General features: G+C 42.9%; 1 protein-coding gene across 1 annotated transcript in view; it reads left to right on the forward strand.

The window, feature by feature from the left end:
* The window catches only part of SAMD5 (sterile alpha motif domain containing 5), a 46,965-nt gene extending 26,995 nt beyond the window's left edge, over nucleotides 1–19,970 (forward strand). The window contains exon 2 of the mRNA XM_036249340.1: nucleotides 19,579–19,970. Within this exon, the coding sequence (XP_036105233.1) occupies nucleotides 19,579–19,641 (63 nt within the window). The 3' untranslated portion in view covers nucleotides 19,642–19,970. The remainder of the gene's footprint in view (nucleotides 1–19,578) is intronic.
* The last annotated feature ends 2,244 nt before the right edge of the window (nucleotides 19,971–22,214 follow it).

A 22,214-nucleotide genomic window follows, 5' to 3' on the forward strand; every position in this document is an offset into this window, starting at 1 on the left:
GTGGCCTGCCGCACCCGGAACTGGGGAGAAGGTCTGTAAGTGGACACTGTGGTCAGACCCTGCCCTGCCATCTGCTGCTTTAGGTGTGGGCCGTGAGGGAGGTGGGCCCTTTGCCCTTGCAGCCGGAGTTTTCTGCTGCGTAAACTGAGAGCGTTTGAGGACACGCGCCATGTGAGGGGACAAGGACTGGGGTTGTCGATGTGTTTTCCTTGTATCTTTTAAAACACTTTTTGAAGCAAAAATCTCAGGAGACATCCCAAAGCCAAAAAGAGAGTCAAAAGTAGCTTGCATGAGAGAGTGGTTGGGGTAAGGAACAGGAGCGCCCCCCGCCTTCCGACTCCCCCGCCCTGGAAGGCCGGGTACTCTGAGGGGCATGGTTTGCGAATCATTGATCTGGTGTTACTCTAACCCAGCTTCCTCATCCTGGGCTTTACACCACTAAACCAGTGTAATGACCAGAGAATGACCAAGATCAGAGAATGACCAAGTCAGGATCTGAAGTCACACCCCCTACTAGCTGCAAAATTCTCTTTCTCTGTTGGAGGCCGTGCCATTTGGCCTTTGCTGGTAGTCACTTGCTTAGACACGTGCACTTGACAGTTTCACGTGAGAGCATCATGCAGATATGCCTGGAGGAAGTTCTAACAAGAACAAAGTCAGAATTACATAATTTTAAAAAGTTTACTGAGTCTTTGTGTTGGTGTTTGTGTGCTTGATTTGGTTGGAGACAAATGGGATATAATGATCAAAATATATAATGTTTAGGTCAAAATAACCTGAGAAAGGGCACCTAGTTCTAAAGTTATGCCAACATCAAGTGTTTAGAATGATGGTCAGTTTGCTTTACTACACCCAACACGTGTGTGTGGTCTCTCTTGATGAACTTAGAGTAGTTGATAAGAAAAGACGGAAATTTGTGAAATAGTCAATGCATAAGTTAAGTGTTAGCTTAGGCAGCAACGATGGAAAATCAGGATTGTTTTTAAATGAACGAAGAGTTTAAAATAAGGAGAGTGAATTCTTCAGGGTGGGGCGACCTGGGAATTTATAGCCTGAAGAATGGCATTTGAGTCCGGTCTGGATCTGAGTTGGGAGGAGGAGTGGAGACATTCCAGGAAAATGTAAAGTACAAGCAGACGTGTAGAGCAGGAAAGGATGTTCAGAGGAGAGCAAGGCCCTCTCTTTTTTTTTTTTTTTATCCTCACCCGAGGATATTTTTCCATTTTTTGTACAGATAGAGTGGGAGGGAGAGAGAGGAAGGGAGAGAGAGTGAGAAATATCGACGTGAAGGGACACATCGAGTGGCTGCCACCCGCACGACCAACCAGGGCCGGGGACAAACTGCAACCGAAGTACGTGCCCTTAGCGGGAACCGAACCCGGGTCTCTCCGGACTGCAGGCCAACGCTCTAACCGCTGAGCCAAACTGGCCAGGGTGAGGCCCTCTCTTTTTAAAGGCAACAGAAAAGGTGTATTTAAAATTTTCAAGATACTCAAAGGAGACTACCAGTATATGGTGAATAGAAATTTATAATGCATAAGACTCCTTGTGGTGGCACAGCCTTATTATAGGACGATTGTTGGTTTTGCCATGTTGTAACCTCTATTGTGAGCATCAGGCAAATTGATCAGAGTCAGTGTGTAGAAACTTTGGTTTTAATAGGATGACTTCACTGTAATGCTCAGCCATGTGATGAGCCTCATTGTGTCTACATACATCCTCTCATGTGAACTCCAGTAATCACGGAATATTTTTAAGGGGCAGTCATGAAATCATTCACTATTAAAGGTGCACAGAAAGTTCTGTTCGTAGTACTGCCATTTCTCAGAGTGGCTTGGAGACTCATCCTGTGTTCATTTCTCCTAGACACACAAGTGAGAAAGTTGTCATCATTCCCCTCTTGTGCATTTGGTAACATACCTCCATCAATTTTAGTAAGGAGATTTAGTGTAGATGTTGCAGGGTCTTTTGTAGTCCGAATGACATCCGCTGGGTGAGGGTGGGTGCGGCAGTGATTCCGGAAGAGGTACACTGTTTTAATGGCCTTTGTGGGTGGTTTATTTGATTTGACTTTTCCATTCCTTTTTTTTTTTTTTACACATTATGGTTAACCATAGAAATGTAACATCCTGAATGAATAAGAAACCACCTACTTAATTTGGCTACAGAAGCCACTCCCTGAGGTTGGCAGAGCATAATGCTCCTGCTTCATTGCTTTGAAGAAAGCAGATATTTTCAAAGGTGATCCAAATAGCTGAAACTCTTTGGCAACAAAATAATTCTGAATAGTAGTAGAAAATTTATGGATTTCTATTAGACTTCGTAGGGTATCCTAATTCCAATTTTATATTCCACGCAGTTTAGTGTTGTGGATTTTTAAATGGGGCCAGTGCAGTAATGATGAAAGTAATTCAAAATGCACCCAGTAATTACAGAGATTTGCTGTTGCCGTTGCGTTAAAAAATGACGATGATTCACGCTTAGAGGGAATTGTGATCTGTGGCTCTATTTAGGGTATTCTTGCTATTAAGCTGCTTATTAGTTATGGTCAGTGATTTAAAGCTTAAGAGCTACATTAGAGGGCTGTAAAATAATTTATTCTTTAATAGATAATAGTAAATTTGAAACAGACGTTAGGTTAATTATAATCTTGTACATTAAAGGATATGTATTAGCCTTTGTCTCTTCTTAGGGCTTTGGAAATTCATTTCAGATAAATGGGAAAATGGGTGATTGGGTTAGACAGCCTGGCTTATAACTAGTTAACATCTTTTCAGAATATTCAGGAAAATAATTTTACTTCTCATTGTGCGTCCTTCTCCATATTACACAAATGCTAGTTTTCATTTTAAGTTTGTCCTTGTTCCAGGTTGACATTGCTTAGGTGAAGCCGAAAAGATCAGGGAGGTAGAGCCTTCTTCTGATTGGGAAGTGGGGGTGTTGGGGGGTGGGGTTCACCATAGGTACGCTTTCAGTTGGCATTGCAGTACACTGTAGTTTGTCATTATTCCTGTTATTAATGATGATGTATGTATGTATGTGTAAATTTACACGGATATGCATATACGTGTGTGTGTGTGTGAATTTTAGGATTTATATGCTCCTCATTGCAGTTTTATGTAAGACAGAAATCCAGTGTAAATATCAGATGTGTAAGAATGTGAATTTCCTGTAGCAGTAATTAAATCTGATATTCAAATTCCGGTGTTAATGTTCTTGTGTAATGCTTGAATGTTACACTGAATCAAAAAAAGTCACAGATAAAGCAATTCTGCCTAAACCTGTTACATCAAATCGAATGAGAAAATATATGCATATTATTCACGATATGATAATATTATTAAGTTGTGCTGTAATAAGGAAACGTCACCAACACACCCTGATCTCAAAACCTCAGTAAACAAATACTGATCTCTGGCTCCTGCTAAGTGCAGTGCATGTCCGTGGAGGATTTCTTCCACCCGGTGACTCAGAGATCCAAGCTCCCTCCGTCCCGGGCCTACCACCTCCACACATGGCCTCTTCAGGGCCAAGAGACGCGAAGATTGGCTCAGGAAATATGTGTGTGTGTGTGTGTGTTTCCTTTGTTGATTTTAGAGAAAGAGGAAGTGAGAGAGAGAGAGAGAGAAACATTGATGAGACAGAACATCAACTAGCTGCCTCCTGCATGCCCTCTACTGGGGATCTACTGGGCCCACAACCTGGGCACGTGCCCTGACCGAGAATCGAACTGGTGACCTCTTGGTGCATGGGTCGATGCTCAACCACTGAGCCACACTGGCCGGACTCAGGATATTTTTTAAGAGTGTGGCCTGCAAATGACTTCTATTATTTCTACTTATTCCATTGGCCAGAACTTCATCACATGTCCACAACCAGTTTTCAGGGGAGCCTGAGAACTGCAGTCTTCCTTGGTGCCCAGGAGAAGGAAATGAAAGGGTGTTAGATGAACACCTGGTGTTTCCTCGACCGCAGTCCGCAGGTGCGTCTGAACTCTGCATGTAACCACGTGAGTCTGAAATGGGAAAATGCCACAGAGGCACAATATGTTTTAAACAGTTTCATGATCTCCTGCTCTGCCCAACCCACGTACTAAGAATTGGAAAGAGAATCGGTTGTGCCTCAGTTCCTCTCGCTTGTGACTCGCACCTCTTAGTTGATCCGAGTCACTCTGTCCCTTTCCTTCCTGTAGAGAGGCGGGTGGCCCAGGGCAGGCACAGCACAGCCCCTGGGCGGGGTGAGCGCTACAGTCTGTCCCACCTTGGTTCTCCTTCACTGCCCTCCTCCCTTCTCCTTCCCTGGAAAGTCCTTTGCTTTCATTAGAATTAATGTCACACATTCTGAAGGTTGGAAGGAGTCATTATTTAGCTGTTTAACAGAACACTTCAGCTGATAAATCTGGTTACATGTTGTATTAGCTTTCTGTTGCGGCATGACAAATTACCAAGAACGTAAGGGGGGAAAACAACACCCATTTGTTATCTCATAGTTCACTAGGTCAATATTCTGGGCAAGCTGGACTTTTTCTGTTCAAGGTCTTATAAGGCCAGAGTCAAGGTATCAGTCAGCCTGATTTCGGATCTGGAGGGTTTGGGGGGAGAATCTGCTTCTAAGCTCATTTAGGTTTTGGGAGAGTCCAGTTCCTGAGAACTGTAGATCAGAGGTCCCCATGTCTTTGTTGGCTGTTAGCCGTGGGCCTCTGCCCGCATCTGAAGCTGACCGAATTCCTTCCCATGTAGACACTCCTTCTTCCTGCCAGCATGGTGGGTCAAATCCTTCCCATGCGCCCACTCTGTCTGGCTTTCTGTCTTCTAGCCAGAGAAACACTACGCTTTTAAAGGACCAGGATTAGATTAGGCCAACCCAACAAATCTGCTTTTTGTCATATAATTTAACCTAATCATGAGAGTGACATCTCATCATATGTTATTCACAGGTTCCACCCGCAGGGGTGGGGAACCTTTTTCCTGCCAAGGACCATTTGGATATTTATGACATCATTCTCGGGCCATACCAAATTATCAACTTAAAAATTAGCCTGCTATCTATTTGGTCAGGCTAATCTGGTGAGGTGTGAGATGTGAGCTGGCATTGATTTCATGGGCCTTTTGTGGCCTGCAGGAGGAGGGGTTGGATGAGGGAAGTCGTTGAGGTTGTTCTTAGAATTCTGCCTCCTGTATATACTTCTGCCCAGGATAGGTCAGAAAGGAAGTTTTTATTTAGTAGAAACCTGCATGTTTGCCCAGACACATATTTGAAAGGAAGGATTTCTTTGTACAACAATAATTAGATGCAGTTAAGGGAAGAGAGGGTGGCTGGGGTTGGTGAGGAGAGAGGATGAATTTTCTTTCAAAAGCTTTGTGATATACAGAAAATACTTAAAAAGCAAGCCTTGGTTTTTCTTCCAGGAAAATGAAAGCATAGTGTGATAGATTGTATTAATGAACTCTAATTCACCCTTCCTCATTGCCCCTCCCTGTGGGATTCTGTATCCCTGGCCTTGAGCTAAGAATAGACACATGGCATGCTCTGGTCAATGAAAGTGAGAACAGTGATGTGGATCTCTTCCAGGCAGAAGCTTTACAAAACTGGGCGTGGTTCACAAATTCAATCTTTTCCCTGAAGTCACAATAACTGGCAGTGTTCCAGACAGAGACTGGTTTGCTGCCTTTGGTCCTGGAGTGAAGAAAATGACACAGAGCCATAGTAGATCCACGTTGGATTAGTAGCAACAGAGAAAAATAAAACCTTTGTTGTTGTAACACATTGCAATTGTGGGGTCATTTGTTACTGCAGCATAACTGGCCCATCCTGACTGATACATGTGCATCAGTTTAAATCATCTTGGCCTTAATATGTTCCTGTTGTGCACTCCTGTGGGAGCTGACCAGCCACTCTCCCGTGTAAACAGGAAGTTCAGGGAGACTGACACCCACAAGGCAAACCTTGACAAATAGGTAATAGAAGCCAAGGGATAAATGTTTCCCTCTTTTTTCTCTTACATGCATAGTTCTGAGGTGCATTTCTTACGGCTCCTCCAAAAGTCTTGCAGAATTGAACAATACATCACCAAGAGGCTAACTCCATAAATATCCTCATGTTGGCTTTCCCTTGTTTATTTTACTCTCTCCAGCCCTTCTACCTTTTGGGATCACATTCCCAAATAAACTGTCTGCATATAAATTTTTGTCTTGGGCTCTGTTTGGTGGGGGGAACATGACTCACCACCAGTTAGATCCTCATTGAATTGATCCAATGAGAGCATTATCCACCACCAGAGTGAATTATTTACGTAATTCAGCAGCATAAAGAATTATACTGTGCATTTATAGAAACTTGCAAGCATAAACACTTTGCCACTCAGCCTAGAAGTTATTGTTAGATTTGCTGTTCCCAAAATAATCCCTTCCCTCCTCCCACACACACAGATTAATCTGTCATTAGTTTCAGTCCACAGTTGTTGGTTGGGAGGAGCTCATGTTTTCACAATTTAGTGAATTTTGAATAGCATGTTGTTAAGCAGATGTTTATACGTCACAGCGCAGCGGAGGCTGTGGTAGACCTGTAGTACCGTGTTGCCCTTCAGCTCTGAGCTGCCAGTCTACTGACAGTGCCAGGTGGGAGATTTGTCTGGCATTATGGGAAATGCCTTGTTTAGGAGCTAACTGTGTTGGTTAAGTTCCCATAGCATCTTGGCTTTGTTTCCTCTTTGCTTCCTGGTCAGTCTGTTTCCTAGAAATCTTAAAATCCCAGCATGATAGAACTGGGGGATATCTTAACCAAACTCCTTATTTCATAGGTCAAAAAGCAAGTCCATAGACATTAAGGAAAATGATCCACTTTGGGGGCAGGGCAGGGAAAGAAATTGAAGGGGACGTAGTCTTGGTTGTTAAGAAGATACCATTCTTTTTGACATAATTAAATTCTTGATTGTGATGCTCTTAAATGAACCATGAAATTCTAAGCACTTACAAATGCCAAGTGTGATTTTTAACTAAGGCTTCTCCGCCCCCACTCCACCCCCCAATCTGAATGTTAAGGTGGCAGATACATAACTTATCTTGGCTGAATCTGCATTGAGAAAGCAGCAAGGTGTCTGTATTTAACTTGCATAATCTGTGAATATAATGGAGTGTTAGATAGCATGACTTGCACATGATGTCCTAAAATAAAACCGACTTCTCCTTCAAAGTGATAATAAAATGCAATCACATGAAAGGTTGTTTTACATTTGTTCTCAAAGGGAATGAGAAGACAGAAGGAAAGAATTGAAGACTGTGTTTCTAAATGTGATTTCAGCATGTGTGTGTGTGTGTGTGTGTGTGTGTGTATATATATATATATAAATATATATATATATAAATTCTATTTTATCTGAGGGACAAAAGTCAGCTCTTGGGATTGCATTCTATCCCATATAGGGGATCTCCTATCAACAGAAGTGGGGCGGGGGGCGGGGGTTGTAAAATCCCTTGTTATTTCTGGTTTTGAGTTTTCTGAAAAATATCCAATCCGTTGAGCTTCTGCATTATTGCTGGAGGATGTTTCCATAGATTGTGCTAGTTGCAGGAAGTTTGGGTCCTTCCTCTTGTCTCTGGAACCAGTATGGTTCCTGCAGAAACTACATGGAATTATGTTTCCCTGTTTGACGTCCTGCTGCAGTTGGTCAGATTCCTGCAGGAGAAAACAATAGGAACTTGTAAGGGCCGACTATGGGCGGTCGTGTGGAGAGGAAAGCCAGCTATTCTGATTTAAGACAAGAAAAATGTTGGCATTTAGCTTCTTGAAATACTGCTCCAACGTCTTGCCTGGTGCACGCTAACCAATGCAAGAATGTAGCTATGGCCACTCAGTGTTCTACTGACGTCGGGACTCTGGGGTTGGACTTTCACTTGGTGAACCAGTTTTTGTTTTAATGCATTTGAATTTCTTTAAGAATGCCATTTTAGCTCCTGCCGATTCTCTTCCCTTGGGAAAGTGGCCCCTTATCCAAGGAACACTGACCCTTGAGGAATTAATACAAGAGTCCTGGAAACTGTTTAGTACCAACCATTGTGAGTGGATATCTACCTAGATAATGTTTTGAATACATTTATTTGGAGGTGTTCTTAAAGTCTTGGTCACCTTTAAAGCTATATCTCAGTCAAAGGGCAGTGGGAAGGTAAGAAAAATAGAATAGTAAAGTTACTCTTTCTTTAACACGTGTGTGTATGCGCACACCCACGCACACGGCCTGTGTCGGGGAGCATCTGTGTTTGTAGACAGTTAAGGAGGCCTACGCTCAGACCCGCTGAGAACTGCTACCATGGCAGGTATGTTCCGTAGGACATGCTTCACAAACCTAAGTGAAATGTTAAAAAGTTAACGGCTAGACAGGGCTCAAAGCATACACAGTCCTGATTTATCCTGATGCCATTTGTGAATGACTACCTTCATGCTGCCACACATTTGTTATGTGTTGTTCTGAAGATGTGACTGAGTATCTGTGCCTCTTTAGGGCTGGGTTTGTATCACTCAGGGACGGAACCAGGAAACAGAACTCTGTGCCGCTTAGGAGGTAGGTCTTAGGAAAAGCATCCAGACACTTACACATAGAGGTACACTGTGCCAGATACTGTTCCAAACGGTTTTATGAATATTAGCTGGTTTAATCCTTGTCACAACCCTGGGAGATGTAGGTGCTGTTGTTGGTTCCGTTTTCAGATGGGAAACTAAAGGACAGAGTGATGAGGTTAAGCAGTGTGCCCAAGGCTGCCCTCCCAGGAAGAAGGAAACGTGCAGTTTCATTCCATTCTGAGCTGGGATCTCTGCACTGCTGGCCCAGGGGACTTTGCTTCTCTCCTGGCAGAAAGGGGTTGGTGACTGCTGAGGAATAGCTGGGGGAAAGGCTGGTAGCATACACCTCATGTGTCCTCTACTCCCCACCCCAACCCTTAACATCGCACACATACACACTCGTTGCCCTGGGCTTACTCTGGACACAGTGCCATGAGGCTACCTTGGTCTGTATCTGCAGTGTGCCCTTTCATCTGGGCTTTGCTCCACTTTCTAGAACTGTCACTTCTTAACAGCAAGTATATGTGGTAAAGACCTCCAGTGTATGCCAGAGCTCAGTCCTATTTACCTGTTTTGCTGCATAAGGTGACCTGTTTACATGCCCTCAGAGTTCATTTGGACAAGGCCTGCATCTTCAGGATTATTCAGATGACTTTCTAAAGTCACAGTCTAAAGGTACTGTGCCTTTAAAGAAATTAGCTATTGGTCCTTGAGACCCAGAATGATCCTTGAGACCCAGAATGGTACAAGAGCATGTCACTTTTCAGGAGACATTTGAAAGGGCCCCTTCTTCCCCTGCCAAAACCAGAGAAGAGGTGGAATAATAGAAAGCAACGGAAACACTCCAGATAGTCCTTCCTCTGGCTGCCAATAAACATGCAAATGCGCTTTCCAAGGACTTGCTGAAGAGGATTATGGCGGTTGTCTTGTTTCCCTGCCCATCCGATCTGGCAGGTGTTGTCCAGGCCCAGTGGAGGCCATGCTACAGTGTTGGGGGAGCTGGGACTGGACCAAGGGTTATATTGATTCCGATGGCTAACCATTCTCAGAATTGCCCAAGCCATTTCAAAGCTGTTGTTATTGTCAAGGTTGGCAAGTAAAGTCCCCTAGAGAAGGATTTTTCCTGGCCAGCTCCGCTGTCTTTGCACACCCTCTCACCAGACAGGTGAGGAAAATCAACTCACCTGCATGGCGGGAAGCCTCCAGACTTTCCAGTTACATGCGACAGAGCCAGATGGAGGACGAGGAGGGTAAAAGCAGAGTGGGTGTTAGGAAGGAGCTCCCATTTCAAAGGGTGTGCTTATATTGCAGGCAGATGAGCTGATCTGAGGCTTGCTGGTGCTGATTTTGTGACCTCCACCTTGACTTTCCATCTAGAAGTGGTGTAGAGCTGGGGGTTCTCAAAGTGTGGTCCTCACACCATTGGGGGTCTCCAAGACCCTTTTAGGGGGTCTGTGAGGTAATCATTGTTTTATAGCATTGCTATGACATAATTTGCCCTTTTCACCATGTGGACACTTGCACAGGGAGCACAAAAGCAACAGTGGGTGGAAGTGCTGGCACATTAGTACCAATCAAGGCAGTGGCACCAAACCATGTTAGTGCCTATTTAGTCTTCATCTGTACACATGCCCAAAAGAGCCATTTTCCTAAAACTATCCTTGATGAAGTAGTAGAATTCAGTAAGTTTATTAAAGTTTAACCTTTGAGTACTTTTTAAAAAATATCTGTTGCAAATGGAAGTGTGTGTGCACCTGGTCTCCTTGCAAACCACTTGCGCTGTTATTTGAGTTGCTTGCTAAACTGGCAGCTTTCTTTACAGAGCATCATTTTCACTTGAAAGAACAAGTGAGAAACAAGCCAGGGTTCGTTAGATGTGGTTATTTGGCAGATAAATTTCTCAAAGATGAATAATATGGACCTAATATTTGAAGAAAAACAATCGATAATATTTGTTAATGGTAAAATTTAAATATTCAAGTAAAAATTACATTTTTGGAAAATTTGTATTTGCCACAGTGAGCTTGACAGCTACTCAGTAATAGACTTGAAGGCTTTTTTGATGAGATGGGTGGTGATATTAATAAACTTATTTTTTTGACATTGAATAATGATCTATGTTAATATTCAGAAGATCTGCATAACTCTGGAACCCAGTATTTTCCAAATGACCAATGCATAATGTTACCAAATCATGTGTGGGAAGAGAGCCATTAAGAGTAGAAGATGGACCAATGATTTTGATATAGTAGACAATATGAAAAGTTCATGGGTGTGGTTTCAGATGTCACATTGCACCTGACTTTTAAGAAATTGTCTGTTGTCAAGTTTTGGCATGGTATTAAAAAACATATCTACAATTACCTCTCTTACAATCTCTTAAAAATACTTTTTTTTTTTTTTTTGAATATACAGCTATGTGAGACCAGATTTTCTTTATATATTTCACTTAAAAAAAACTTATTGCCCCAGAGCAAATATGGAAATCCAGTTGTCTATCAAATAAAGAAATATGCAAAAATGCAAAACAGTCTCATGCTTTTTATTAGTTCTTTGGGAGAATAATATGTTTATTTTACATAAAGGTATGTTATTTATGTTAACATGTAAGGCATTTACTATTTTGTATTTTCAAATGAATTAAATATTTTAACTATTTCTCAGTTGTCATTTCAAATATAGTAAATATCAATAGTTATAATCCACATAAACAAAAGCTCTTTGGAATCCTCAATGTTTTTATAAAATGCAGATGGCTCCTGGAACCAAGAGTTTGAGAACATTGAATATAGAATGGTAAAATATTAGCCAACTGGAGTGTCTGAGCTGTCAGAGGAGTCGAAAAAGTTGTCCACATTGATAATAGTGACTGTTTATATATATTTAAATAATTCAATAAAAATTATTTAAATATTTTTCTCTTTAAAATGAAACCCTCCTAGAACTCAAATATGCTTACACTACATATTAAACTCTTCCTCATTCTTTACTGACTGATATCAAAACAGGAAAATACCGGCAATTATATTCAATTCTAATTCATTGGAAATAAAATTACCCACATGGCCCGGCCGGTGTGGCTCAGTGGTGGAGCACTGACCCATGCACCAAAAAGTCGGCAGTTCGATTCCTGGTCAGGGCACCCAGGTTGTGGGCCAAATTCCCAATGGGGGGCATGCAGGAAGTGGCCAATTGATGGTTCTCTCTCATGGATTTTTTTTTCCTCTCTCTCTTTTTTCCTCTCTCTCTAAAATCAATAAAGAAAAAAGATTAAAAATACAGGTAGAGAAATGCTTGTAAATAGCCACTGAAACCTTCTCTGTATTGCAACTTAAAACAAATCATAAATATTTAAGTAAATAATAAATAAACCATTGAACATTAAGCAAAAGAAAAACAATAATTTCAAATGCTGATTTTGTACTTTTGATGCTGTAGTAAATAAATATCAGTCTGTATTTTAACATACACAGAGTCCATGTATAAACACAGTGTATAGTTTTTAATGTATTTTTTATAAATCCTATTTTTTTACATAATTAATTTAACCAGTTTGATCATTTATTTAATAAGTAGTAGTCAAAATTTTCCTTACATATTATGAATTACATTAAAAATAATACTAGATCTAAGTAAGCATTGTGCACACCCAGTAATAATCTGTATAAAAACAAAATACCTTTTGCTTAAAATCACATCTACATATGCTGCCAAAAACAATGAGTTGATTCAAAATATTCCTAAGAGCATTTGAGAAATGGTGTATTTATGTGAAAGGGATCTGGATTAGTATTTGAGGGCTGCTGTAACAAAGTCCCACAAAGTGAGTGGCTTAAAACAACAGAAATGTATCCTCTCGCAATTGGGGAGTCAGAAGTGTGCGATCCGGGTTGGGTGGGGCCATGCTCCCCGCAGAGGCTCTGGGGGAGGACCCTTCCTGGCCTATTCTGACTTCTGGTGGCTCCTGCATTACTCAGCTTCTCTTCGCCTCCTCTTTTCACATGACCACCTCTTCTGGGTCCTCTCCTCCTCTTCTAAGGACACTAGTGATTGGATTTAGGCCCCGCCTTACATCCAAGATGATTGCATCCCCAGAACCTGAGCCATCTGCAAAGACCACATTTCCAAGGTCACATTCTGGGATTTCAGGGAGATGTGAATTTGGGGGAACACTATTCAACTACTGTAAGTTCCCAGTCGATGATTGGGAGTGTGGACATGCTTTTATAGGTTGGACTTTGCTGCTGCACAGGGCCATGCCACGGACCAGCACTCTGACCCTGCCCGGCCACCTGCACTTGAAAGCCTCTGATTTCTCATCTGTGAAACTGGGTCCATGATACAGCATCACGCCAAGAAGTGAGGGGACTGTGTGTAAATATACAACCTTCTCAGCACAGTGTCTGATCAGAGTAGGTCACTCAGTAAATAGTAGTGGTTTTTATTCTCACCAGTTTAGAAAGGTAGTGATAATCACAATATGCACTATAAATGGACTGTTAATGGCAAGTTTATTGGTGATCATTGTAATAAGAGTGTTAATGGTGATTTCAAAAACCATTAGTATCTAATAGTGGATGATTTTTCTGGGTGAAAGAGAGACACGAGGAGGGACAGAGGGATGAGAACTCTTAGTGAGCATCCGTGAGCCTGGTTAGAGACCGACATTGCTGTAGACTAGATGTCTGTGTCCTCCCCAAATTCGTACATTGAAACCTAATCCTCAGTGTGAGAGCATCTGTAGGTGGGGCCTTTGGAGGTCATGAGGGTGGAGCCCTCATCAATGGGATAAGTGCCCTTAGAAAAGAGGCCCCAGAGAGCCTTCTTCTGCCCTGTGAAGACACTGAAAAAGCGGCGTCCATGAACCAGGGAAAGGGTCCTCCCCAGACACCGGCTCTGTGGACTCTCCAGCCTCCAGAATTGTGAGAAATGAGTTTCCATCGTTTATAATCTGTCCAGTCCGTAGTATTCTATGATAGCCACCCAAACAGACACAGATAGTCCGCAGTAGGACTTTTTCATCGAAACCCACCAAGTATGTATGTGAAGAGCTGCCGTGGAGGACGGAATCCTGGTGTTCAGCATGCTCTAGCGTTTATCATCGCGGCTCTGGATTTGTGTTGCGCGTTTATAGGCCTGTGTCTCGATCCCTGTTTGGGGTGGTGTTTGGAGACCCTGAAGCAGGGAGACTCTAAGGCCCATCTCACTGTGATTCCACGTGGCCCAGTGCAGCCGGTCTGCCCTCCTGCAGCTGTCAGACTGACTTCGCATCACTTCCCTTGGTGGCTGTCTCACGCTCCACTCCCAGCCCCAACCTGTGCCTCTCAACAGCCCTTCTTCACAGCCTCGGCTCGCTCGTCTGAGCAGCAGAGTCCCTTGTAGTGTGCTGCCTCCCTCCCTCTCTCCTTCACCTCAGAGTGGGTTGGCATCATCGCCAACTGCTCTTCTTTGCCTCTATTTTTATTTATTATTATTATTTTTTTATCCTCACCCAAGGACATTTTTGCATTTATCTTCAGACAGAGCGGTAGGGAGAGAGGGAGGAAGAGAGAGAGAGAAACATGGATGTGACAGAGACACATCGAGTGGTCGCCACCCACACGACCCCCACCGGACCAGGGACAAACTTTCTTTGCCTCTATTTGGATAAGGAAGTGCCCTTTCTCCTCAGAGATGAATCCCTCCCCTCATATCTACTCTTGGCCCAAGTAATCATCACAGTCCACAGTATCCCTTTGTTAGCCTGCGTTTTCTCTCTCTCCCTAGAACCCGTCCGCTCCATCCATTGCCCGAACTCCCTCTTGTTCCTGAAGGCTCTGGCCCCTCTGGCTACTGTTTTGACTCTGGAACTGTACCTTAGAGAGAGAGCAATAGCCTAGCCCTAGCTTCATGTTGTGACAAGCGGTTGTTATAAAATTATTGAAAGCACAGTCTAGAAATCCCAGCAGTTAAATCCCGACCACTGCGCCCTGGTAGAGATGAAGTTACAGACATGGCGGTACCCCCAGGCAGTGAGGAGGTGCTGGCCTCTGAGAACAGGGGTCTCCGGGAGCTTGCCACCGCTTGCAGACCACAGGCCCTGCGTGGGGGTTTTAGCTTATTCAGAGTATTCAGTGATGACTATAATAAAATGATTTTACGAAATTGGATTTAGCCCTGGCCGGTTTGGCCCAGCGGTTGGAGCATCGGTCCACGGGAGTCTCAGGTTTGATTCAGGTCAAGGGCATGTACCTCCGTTGCGGTTCGGTCCCCGGCCACGTGGGAGGCAACAAATTGATGTGTCTCTCACATCAATGTTTCTCTTTCTCCCTCTCTTCCACTCTGTCTAAAAATGAATGAAATGAGTGAATGAAAAAATATCCTCTGGTGAGGATTAAAAAAAAAATTGCATTTACATAGCTCTTCCATTAGAAAAAATTATAAAATTGGTAAATGCCCTGAGGATAACAGAAACAAAGGCGCTTCTACCTTTGAACCCATGAATTTGTTTCTGAGAGTTTCCTGAATAATAAGCAGGTAGGGAAATTTCCAGCTCCTCCACTGTACTCTGCATTTGCTGGAAAGCTGCAGGTAAGTCCCGAGTGGAGATTGGAACCATGTGGGATGCAAGGAGGTAGCGAGAAGCAGGGCTGTTTATTAAACCCACTTAGTATGTTCCAGAAATGAGGTAGTAAATCAGTATTTACCAAGAACACGCCATGAATGAAGATAGGATGGTGATCTACAATGTGTGTGTAGCATTTGGGTATTTGTGTTTAAAGTAAAATATATACATATATATTATTCTGGAGGAGATCGAACATTTTTAGTCTATAGCGTCCCTAAGAAATATACCCTTAAGGCTCCTCTGCCAGAAAAAAGGACCTGCGTGCGAGCTCGCTGTCGGTGTCTGGGGTCCTGCCTGTGGGGGTCTGGGCAGCAGCCTGGACCTCCCAGTGCAGCCGCTGAGAAGAGACTCTCAGAGGCCTGTGCAGAACTGAAAGGTGACCATTAAGACACATATGGGTTTAGTGAACATATATTGATCATTTTTCTCTGTTGCATAGGCAAAGGAGTTTATACTGCTATCTGACTTGCTTGACTGAACTGTCCCAATAGGAACTTAGTTGACTGAGAACTTCCATGTAAAAGTGATAGCGTGGACAATTCAATCAAGCAGCAGCAGTAGTGTGTGACATTATGTATAATGTTCCCACAGGAGATACAAAGACGTGTAAAATGTGGTTTCAGCCCTTGGAGAAGTTTACAGTTAAATGACTCTGTGTAGACGCCCCCTCTTCCTGAGCAGAGTCCCAGCCTGCCTTGGTCCCGTCACGATGGGCAGTGTGTCGTGGCTGAAGGTTGGTCAGCTTAGCTTGAGAAAGCATTGAGGTGGTGACATCTTGTGTCCTGGCACCAAGCGCCCAAAGGTTCAGCTTTGTGGCCCTTTTGCCATCCAGGAGGAGAAGAGGCAACATTTGTACTGTCATTCCTAATTAACTTGTTCCCACGAGATGGTTGCCCCGACCCCTCAGTTGTAAAGAAATTGCACGAACTGTTAATGTATAGTCACCAGTTTTAGTTTTTTATCCCAGCAACCAGATGTGGTCCTAAATCTGCAATGGAACTACATCCTTACAATAATATCGCAATCGAGTAATAACTTCTCAAAGGGCTAGCCTGCATATAATTCTGATTGTCTTTCATTAGGGGGAAACCACAAGCTAAAGAGAGTAACAGATTTGAAATCAGTTAAAAATCAGAGTACTAAATGGAGAAAAAAAAATGTAATCTCATAAATCTTCATTTTTAGCCATAGGATTATGGTTTCTTTATTCATGAAATGACATTTTCTGCCCCCTCCCTGTTTCTCAGATTGTTCCTCTAACATAGGTCAGGAGAGTTGCCAAATCTCTATGAAATGAGCAGCTTTCCTCCCACCCTTCCCATCCCCCACAACAGCCTAGAGCAAGTTAGTCTGAGAAAGGCACGCAGTCGAGCCCAAGAATTAGGTTTGCGTGGCCGTTCGTAAGAACCCTGTGCCTGCAAGTGGTCAGAAAGGCAGGTAAGGGGAGAATTAGGTCAACTAGAGTATAAACCTTTCAGTAATGTTTCCTCGAAATAGGGAGATAACATTACAGACTGCTGGCATTCATTTTTTTACAAACTCTGGCTATAAAAAGAGCAAAACTTCAGGAGCATGAATAGAACCAAAAATAGAACTTGCTATTTATTGTTCCAGAGGTTGGCTTCCATGAAACTTGAGAAAAGACCGGATTCGAGGTCACTGCTTCCATGATCCCAAGTCAGCCTTGTACTGCATGCAGAGAGGACCCTCCACACACAGAAGCACATTATGGTTTTCCTCGGTGGCGTGGCGAAAGCTGTTTCTCTTTGCAGGAGTGTGCCAGTCAGTGAGGGGGAAAGTGAGGCATGGACAGTGGGTGCTGGGGGAGCAGCTGTGCGAAACGAGGCTGGGCTGGCAGCCTGTGTGCCCAGAAGACTCCTTTTCAGCAGTTATCTCCTTCAAGTGGGTCAGAATTTTTAAAATCTGCTCATTTCTATGCCACTCGAATAGAAACGGGGTCTGAGTGCTGTGAGCTCCCGGAGCACGGGGCGCGAGCGCTGGGCGCGGGAATTCGCAGCGCTCCCTAAGGTCATGAAGCAGCCCGCGCCGGCTCGCCAGGGATCCCTGCCTGTGCTCACACCCCGAAACTCTCCATGGCCCAGCCGTGGAGATCCCGTCTGCCTGCCTCCCACTCTGTGCCCCGGAGAATGAGAAACAGTCCCTTGCAAGGCTGGGCTTGTTGAATGAATGCGATTTGTTTTTGTTGAACTGCGGACACCAGGTTTCGGAGGCGTGAGCTTGATGCTAGATTTCTGAAGGACTCCGTGGTCCTCACCTTTAGATGGGTTGGAGGTGGGGGGTGTCTGCACTTGCTGGATGATAGGTAAGCGGTCCACAGGCATCTTCTTTATTTTTGTAGGTTCCTGGAATGAAAAGACCTTTAATGATAGGTGAGGCCATCTTCCTGGCTTCAGGCAGAGCTGTATCTAGCCTGGTGACGCCTGAGAATCGTTTGTTTTCACAAGAATGTCCTCACCGGGTGGGTGTGGCTCAGTGGACTGATTATGGTCCCATGGACTAAGAGGTCCTGGATTGATCGCTGGTCAGGGCACATGCCCGGGCTGTGGGCTCCATCCCCAGTGTAGGGCGTGCAGGAGGCAGCTGGTCGATGTTTCTCTCTTACATCGATGTTTCTGTCTCTCTCTCTCTAAAAAAAAAAAAATTTGGAAACATATGGAAAAAAATTTGGAAAAAAAATAATGGAAACATATTAAAAACATGTCCTGAAGATGCTGCCGCCTTGCTTGGTGCCCTGGCCATGTCCTTAGTACACACTAGTGCTATAACCTGGGTTCTTTCTGAGTTTGGTTTTGTTTTCTCATAGAAATAGCGAGGTATCTTGTACTCTAGAGTAATTATAGATGTTGGTGTGATGTCTTTTCATTTGTTCATTATTAGAACATTAAAAGCCAGTTTTGCCTTCTTCATATTAAGCTGAACTTGCCTTCACTGTCTTCAAAAAAAGGTTAGTTTTGTCAAGTAAACAAAGTGATCAACACTTTTTCAACGTTCGTAACAGGAGGTGATTTTCATAGAGTTATTGGTTTGGAGGTGGTTTTTTGGAGGGACTATTGGAATATATTACTTACTAATAAATTATTATTACTTAGTATTACAGGGGGAACAAGGCCTGAGAATAGCTTGATTATCTGGAGAAAGAAACTTTCTGAGCATGGATAGTGATACTTTCCATATAGATGCAATAGCTGGATGATGTTACCCAATCTAATTAATGATGACATATTAGTTAACATATTGCCATCAGCAGGTGGCTGGCTGAGCAGGGGCAAAATGGCATGTGCTCAAACAAATTGTTGTACCCTGGAGAAACATGTACAATTGTGTGTGTGTGTGTGTGTTTAAATCTTTGTAATGATGCCGGTGATATGAATTATTTTTGTAAGACATAAAACTGGGGCAGGTAGGAGAGAGAGAGACTAGAAAAACAAAACAGAAGAAAGCAAATGGATTCCACCCTTCCCAAGAGCTTTTCCAATGGAAATCAAACCCCCAAACCTAAGTAAGCAGTTGAATCCTATCAGCGCAATTTGCCTGTCCTGTCAAAATCTCTTCCTTCACACTCTCCTTTCTTCCTCTCCTTGTCCGTGTTAGACCTGCCAGCCGAGTCTTGGCTCAGGGCACAGCTGCGACAGATGGACAGGGAACTGGAAGCTGTTGCTATCTTGCGATTTTGGAGGAATCATTGTGACAATGAAGGGGTTAAAACTGTCAACACCTATCAGAGCTTGGCGATAATTAGTGTAATATCAATCCCAGGACATCGATGCAGATGACCACCCAACAACGACTAAATTCTGCTAGGTCACTGCTTTGTAAGACACCCTTATTAATCTCTTCCCAGCACTGGTACAACCCCACTTTTTAAATACGTGTGTGAAAACGTTACTCTTTCTGCATACACGTGCTTACGGTGAAAGATGGTGGCGATTCGGTTTTATTTTGGAAGGTGCATTTTGAACTAGCACTTGCAGATACAAGTGAATAGATACACACCCTCTGTGTAGCCTTTAGAACCTTCCACAGTGTGGGGACTGTTAGTCCAGTAAGGACAGTATTGAGGTGATGGTTCAGGAAGGCAGACTGTTACAAGATATACAAGTTTGTTTAATTGTGTGTTACTATCTTGTCTTACAAGCAGCAGAAAAGGAAAAATAAATAGACCTCTTGAAAACAACTGGAGAAGAACACACTTGAAAAGACTAACATATTTTGTTTATTAGCTTCAAAGAGAAAATTGATGGATAAAAAGCAAAACTTAATGCTGTTTTTACAAAAGTCCGTGTGGTAACCAGACAGGGACCACTGTGACTTAAAACCAGGAGCAGGAATCCATCTGAACTAGGGGGAGAGTGGGTAAAGGAGAACTTCAGTAACCCCCCTATGTTCATCCACAGGTCCCCATGGCTGGCATCCTAGAGTACTTAATGAATTGGCCGAAGTCATCACAGAACCGCTAGATACCATTTTTGAAACTCGTGGAGGACTGATGAGGTGGTGCCTGACGACTGGAAAAGGGCATATTTAGAACCTTCTTTCAAAAAGGGAAAAGGATGGTGACCCTGGAAACATTCATCAGCTTAACTTTTGCTTGGAAAATTCTGGAATAATCAGTACACTGGGTAACTAACTTACAATAGCTAGAAATGAGACCCTGAAATATCACACGTGAAGAAGTACCGAGCTCATTTTTAAAGGACACGTCATTGTGAGATACAGTCTTATGCATATTGTAGGATTCTTCCCTCTATTCTCTGAGTTCTTGATGAAAATAAATGAGGTAGGCTAAGGTTCGGGGGTTTAATTTTAAGTGAAATACTAGACAAAAAGCAGGTTTCTGGCATTCGCTAGTAATTACGTCATTTTTAAATGAACTTTTAACTTGAGAATAGTAGCTTTAATTTTGTATTTTAACATACTTTTATTTCACTTTATATAGGATCGTGTTTTCATAGGTTGAGATATTTTATATCATTCTATATAGAATAGTTTGGTGAGGGAGTTCTTATTTTAAGGTGCTTTATAGTCATTTTATATGTAGGTACATTTATAAAGCTGACAAATTAAGGAACATCAGCAAAGGAAGCACATTTTTTTATAACTTTTAAGATTAAGATTTAATCTGGCTGAAGTTTAGTGTTAGGACCAATTAGACCGTTTTGCTCTGGCGCACACTGAGCAGGGGCCAGCTTGGACTTGATGGCTGGTTCCCTTCACTCCGTGGGTGCTGCCGTGGCCAGTGCGTGCCTTCCCCTGCCCTGCCCCGGTGTCTGGCTTCAGGTCTCGGGCAGGAAGGTAGGAGTTAAGAACCCTGTCTAGCCGCAGCCAAGGAGAATAGAATGAGGTGGGAGACGGATGTTAAGATGATTCTGATCCCTATTGTTTTTGCCTTTGGATACTGGCAGTTTTATTTTTCTGCTGAGAAAATGCAACCATGTTGATAGGACCCAAAATTTAGTTTAAAGGAGATCCTCAGAACAGACAGGGACATGCAACAAGCTGGAACCGGCAGCTTCTGAGAGTCGCTGAGCAGTCCTGTACGGCAGAATCTTCCCGTGCGACTGGGCAGCATGTAAGAGATGCAGGTGTGCAGCAGCCTGGTGATGCTCCAGCGTCGGGAACACTGAGGGAAAGAAACCTGCACTCACGTCTTCCTGGCGCGTACATACTGGTCCCCTAGGATGGGCAGGCCCGTAAGCTCGCCGAGGGCTATTTTATCACAATATTCCTTTCAAAATCTCAGGTTTACATGGTATAGCTACTTCTGGAGATTAATTTAGATACTGGATAAACTCAGTCTCATTCTTAAATACAAATTCAAGGAAATTAAGCTTTAAAAGCATGTACACATTTTCCTTTAAACTATGCATAGCTTGTAGTTTCCTAAGGATTACATTCCAGTAAAACTTCAGTCATTTTTGTTTATTTTGTTAATCCTCACCTGAATATATATTTTCTTCCCGTTGATTCTTAGAGCGCAAGGGAGGGAGGGTGGTGGGGGAGAGAAATAGAAAAAGTTCAATGTGAGACACATCAATTGGTTGCTCCTGCACATGCCCTCACCAGGGCCAGGGATCGAACCTGCAACCTAGGTTTGTGCCCTTGCCTGGGAATCGAACTGGCCATGGCCAACTTTAGTCTTTTTTTTTTTCAAGTGAGCTAGAGGTGTGGGGGAGGGCCTATAGATTACAGAAATAATTTATTATGATAATAAATCGCTTCCTGTTCGAGACCTCATTCCCAGGGGCAACACCTGTGGCGGGTTTGTTCACAGATGTACATTTACATGCATTTGTTGAACTGTTGCTAGAAAGGGACCCAGTTTCTGAAAAATCGATTATTTTCACCGTGGGCATTATGATGCAATCTAATGCAACCAAAAATGGGACTCTTTTGGTCATTTTAAGTTTTATTTTCTATTTGGGTAATGTCAATCTTTAATTATCTTGCCAAATTTGTCTTCTCTGCGTCTGCTATTGGAATTTGAAAATAACAATCCTCTACCTAAATGAAGAGTCACATTCTACAACGGTGAAACCGCTGATGGGTTTTAAAGACGTTTTAGCTGAAGCTAGAGGAAGACGACTAAGTAAGCAGGAAGGTAGAATTGTATCTGGCGATAATTACTCTCAAGAAAAGTGAGTTATTTTTTTTCTTTTATCTAACATTCATGATATCCTTAATTTTTCTTTTTAACGTAAAGGAAGTAGCTGAGGGACAAATGTTATCACAACTAGAGGATTATCTTGATTTGTTTTTTCCTAGAACATCGAGAGAGATTCATTACTGACTTTTACTTCACGAAACTGAGGAATTTGGAGGATTGCAGCAAAATTTACTTCATTTTAAAATTAAGTTTGTAGGGTGGAGGAGAGAAAGATTTTATTCACAAAAAATATGTCTTGGCCTAGGGAAAACGTGATTACCAAAGGACTTCGCAGAAACACTAGCTGCCCTCACAGCCCAGAGAAATTCACAGCACCTGGCGTCGAATCCACAAGAACAATCAGAATTGAGTTTTTACTTTGGATGT

Source organism: Molossus molossus, unplaced genomic scaffold, assembly GCF_014108415.1.
Source record: "Molossus molossus isolate mMolMol1 unplaced genomic scaffold, mMolMol1.p scaffold_m16_p_8, whole genome shotgun sequence".
NCBI lineage: Eukaryota > Metazoa > Chordata > Mammalia > Chiroptera > Molossidae > Molossus > Molossus molossus.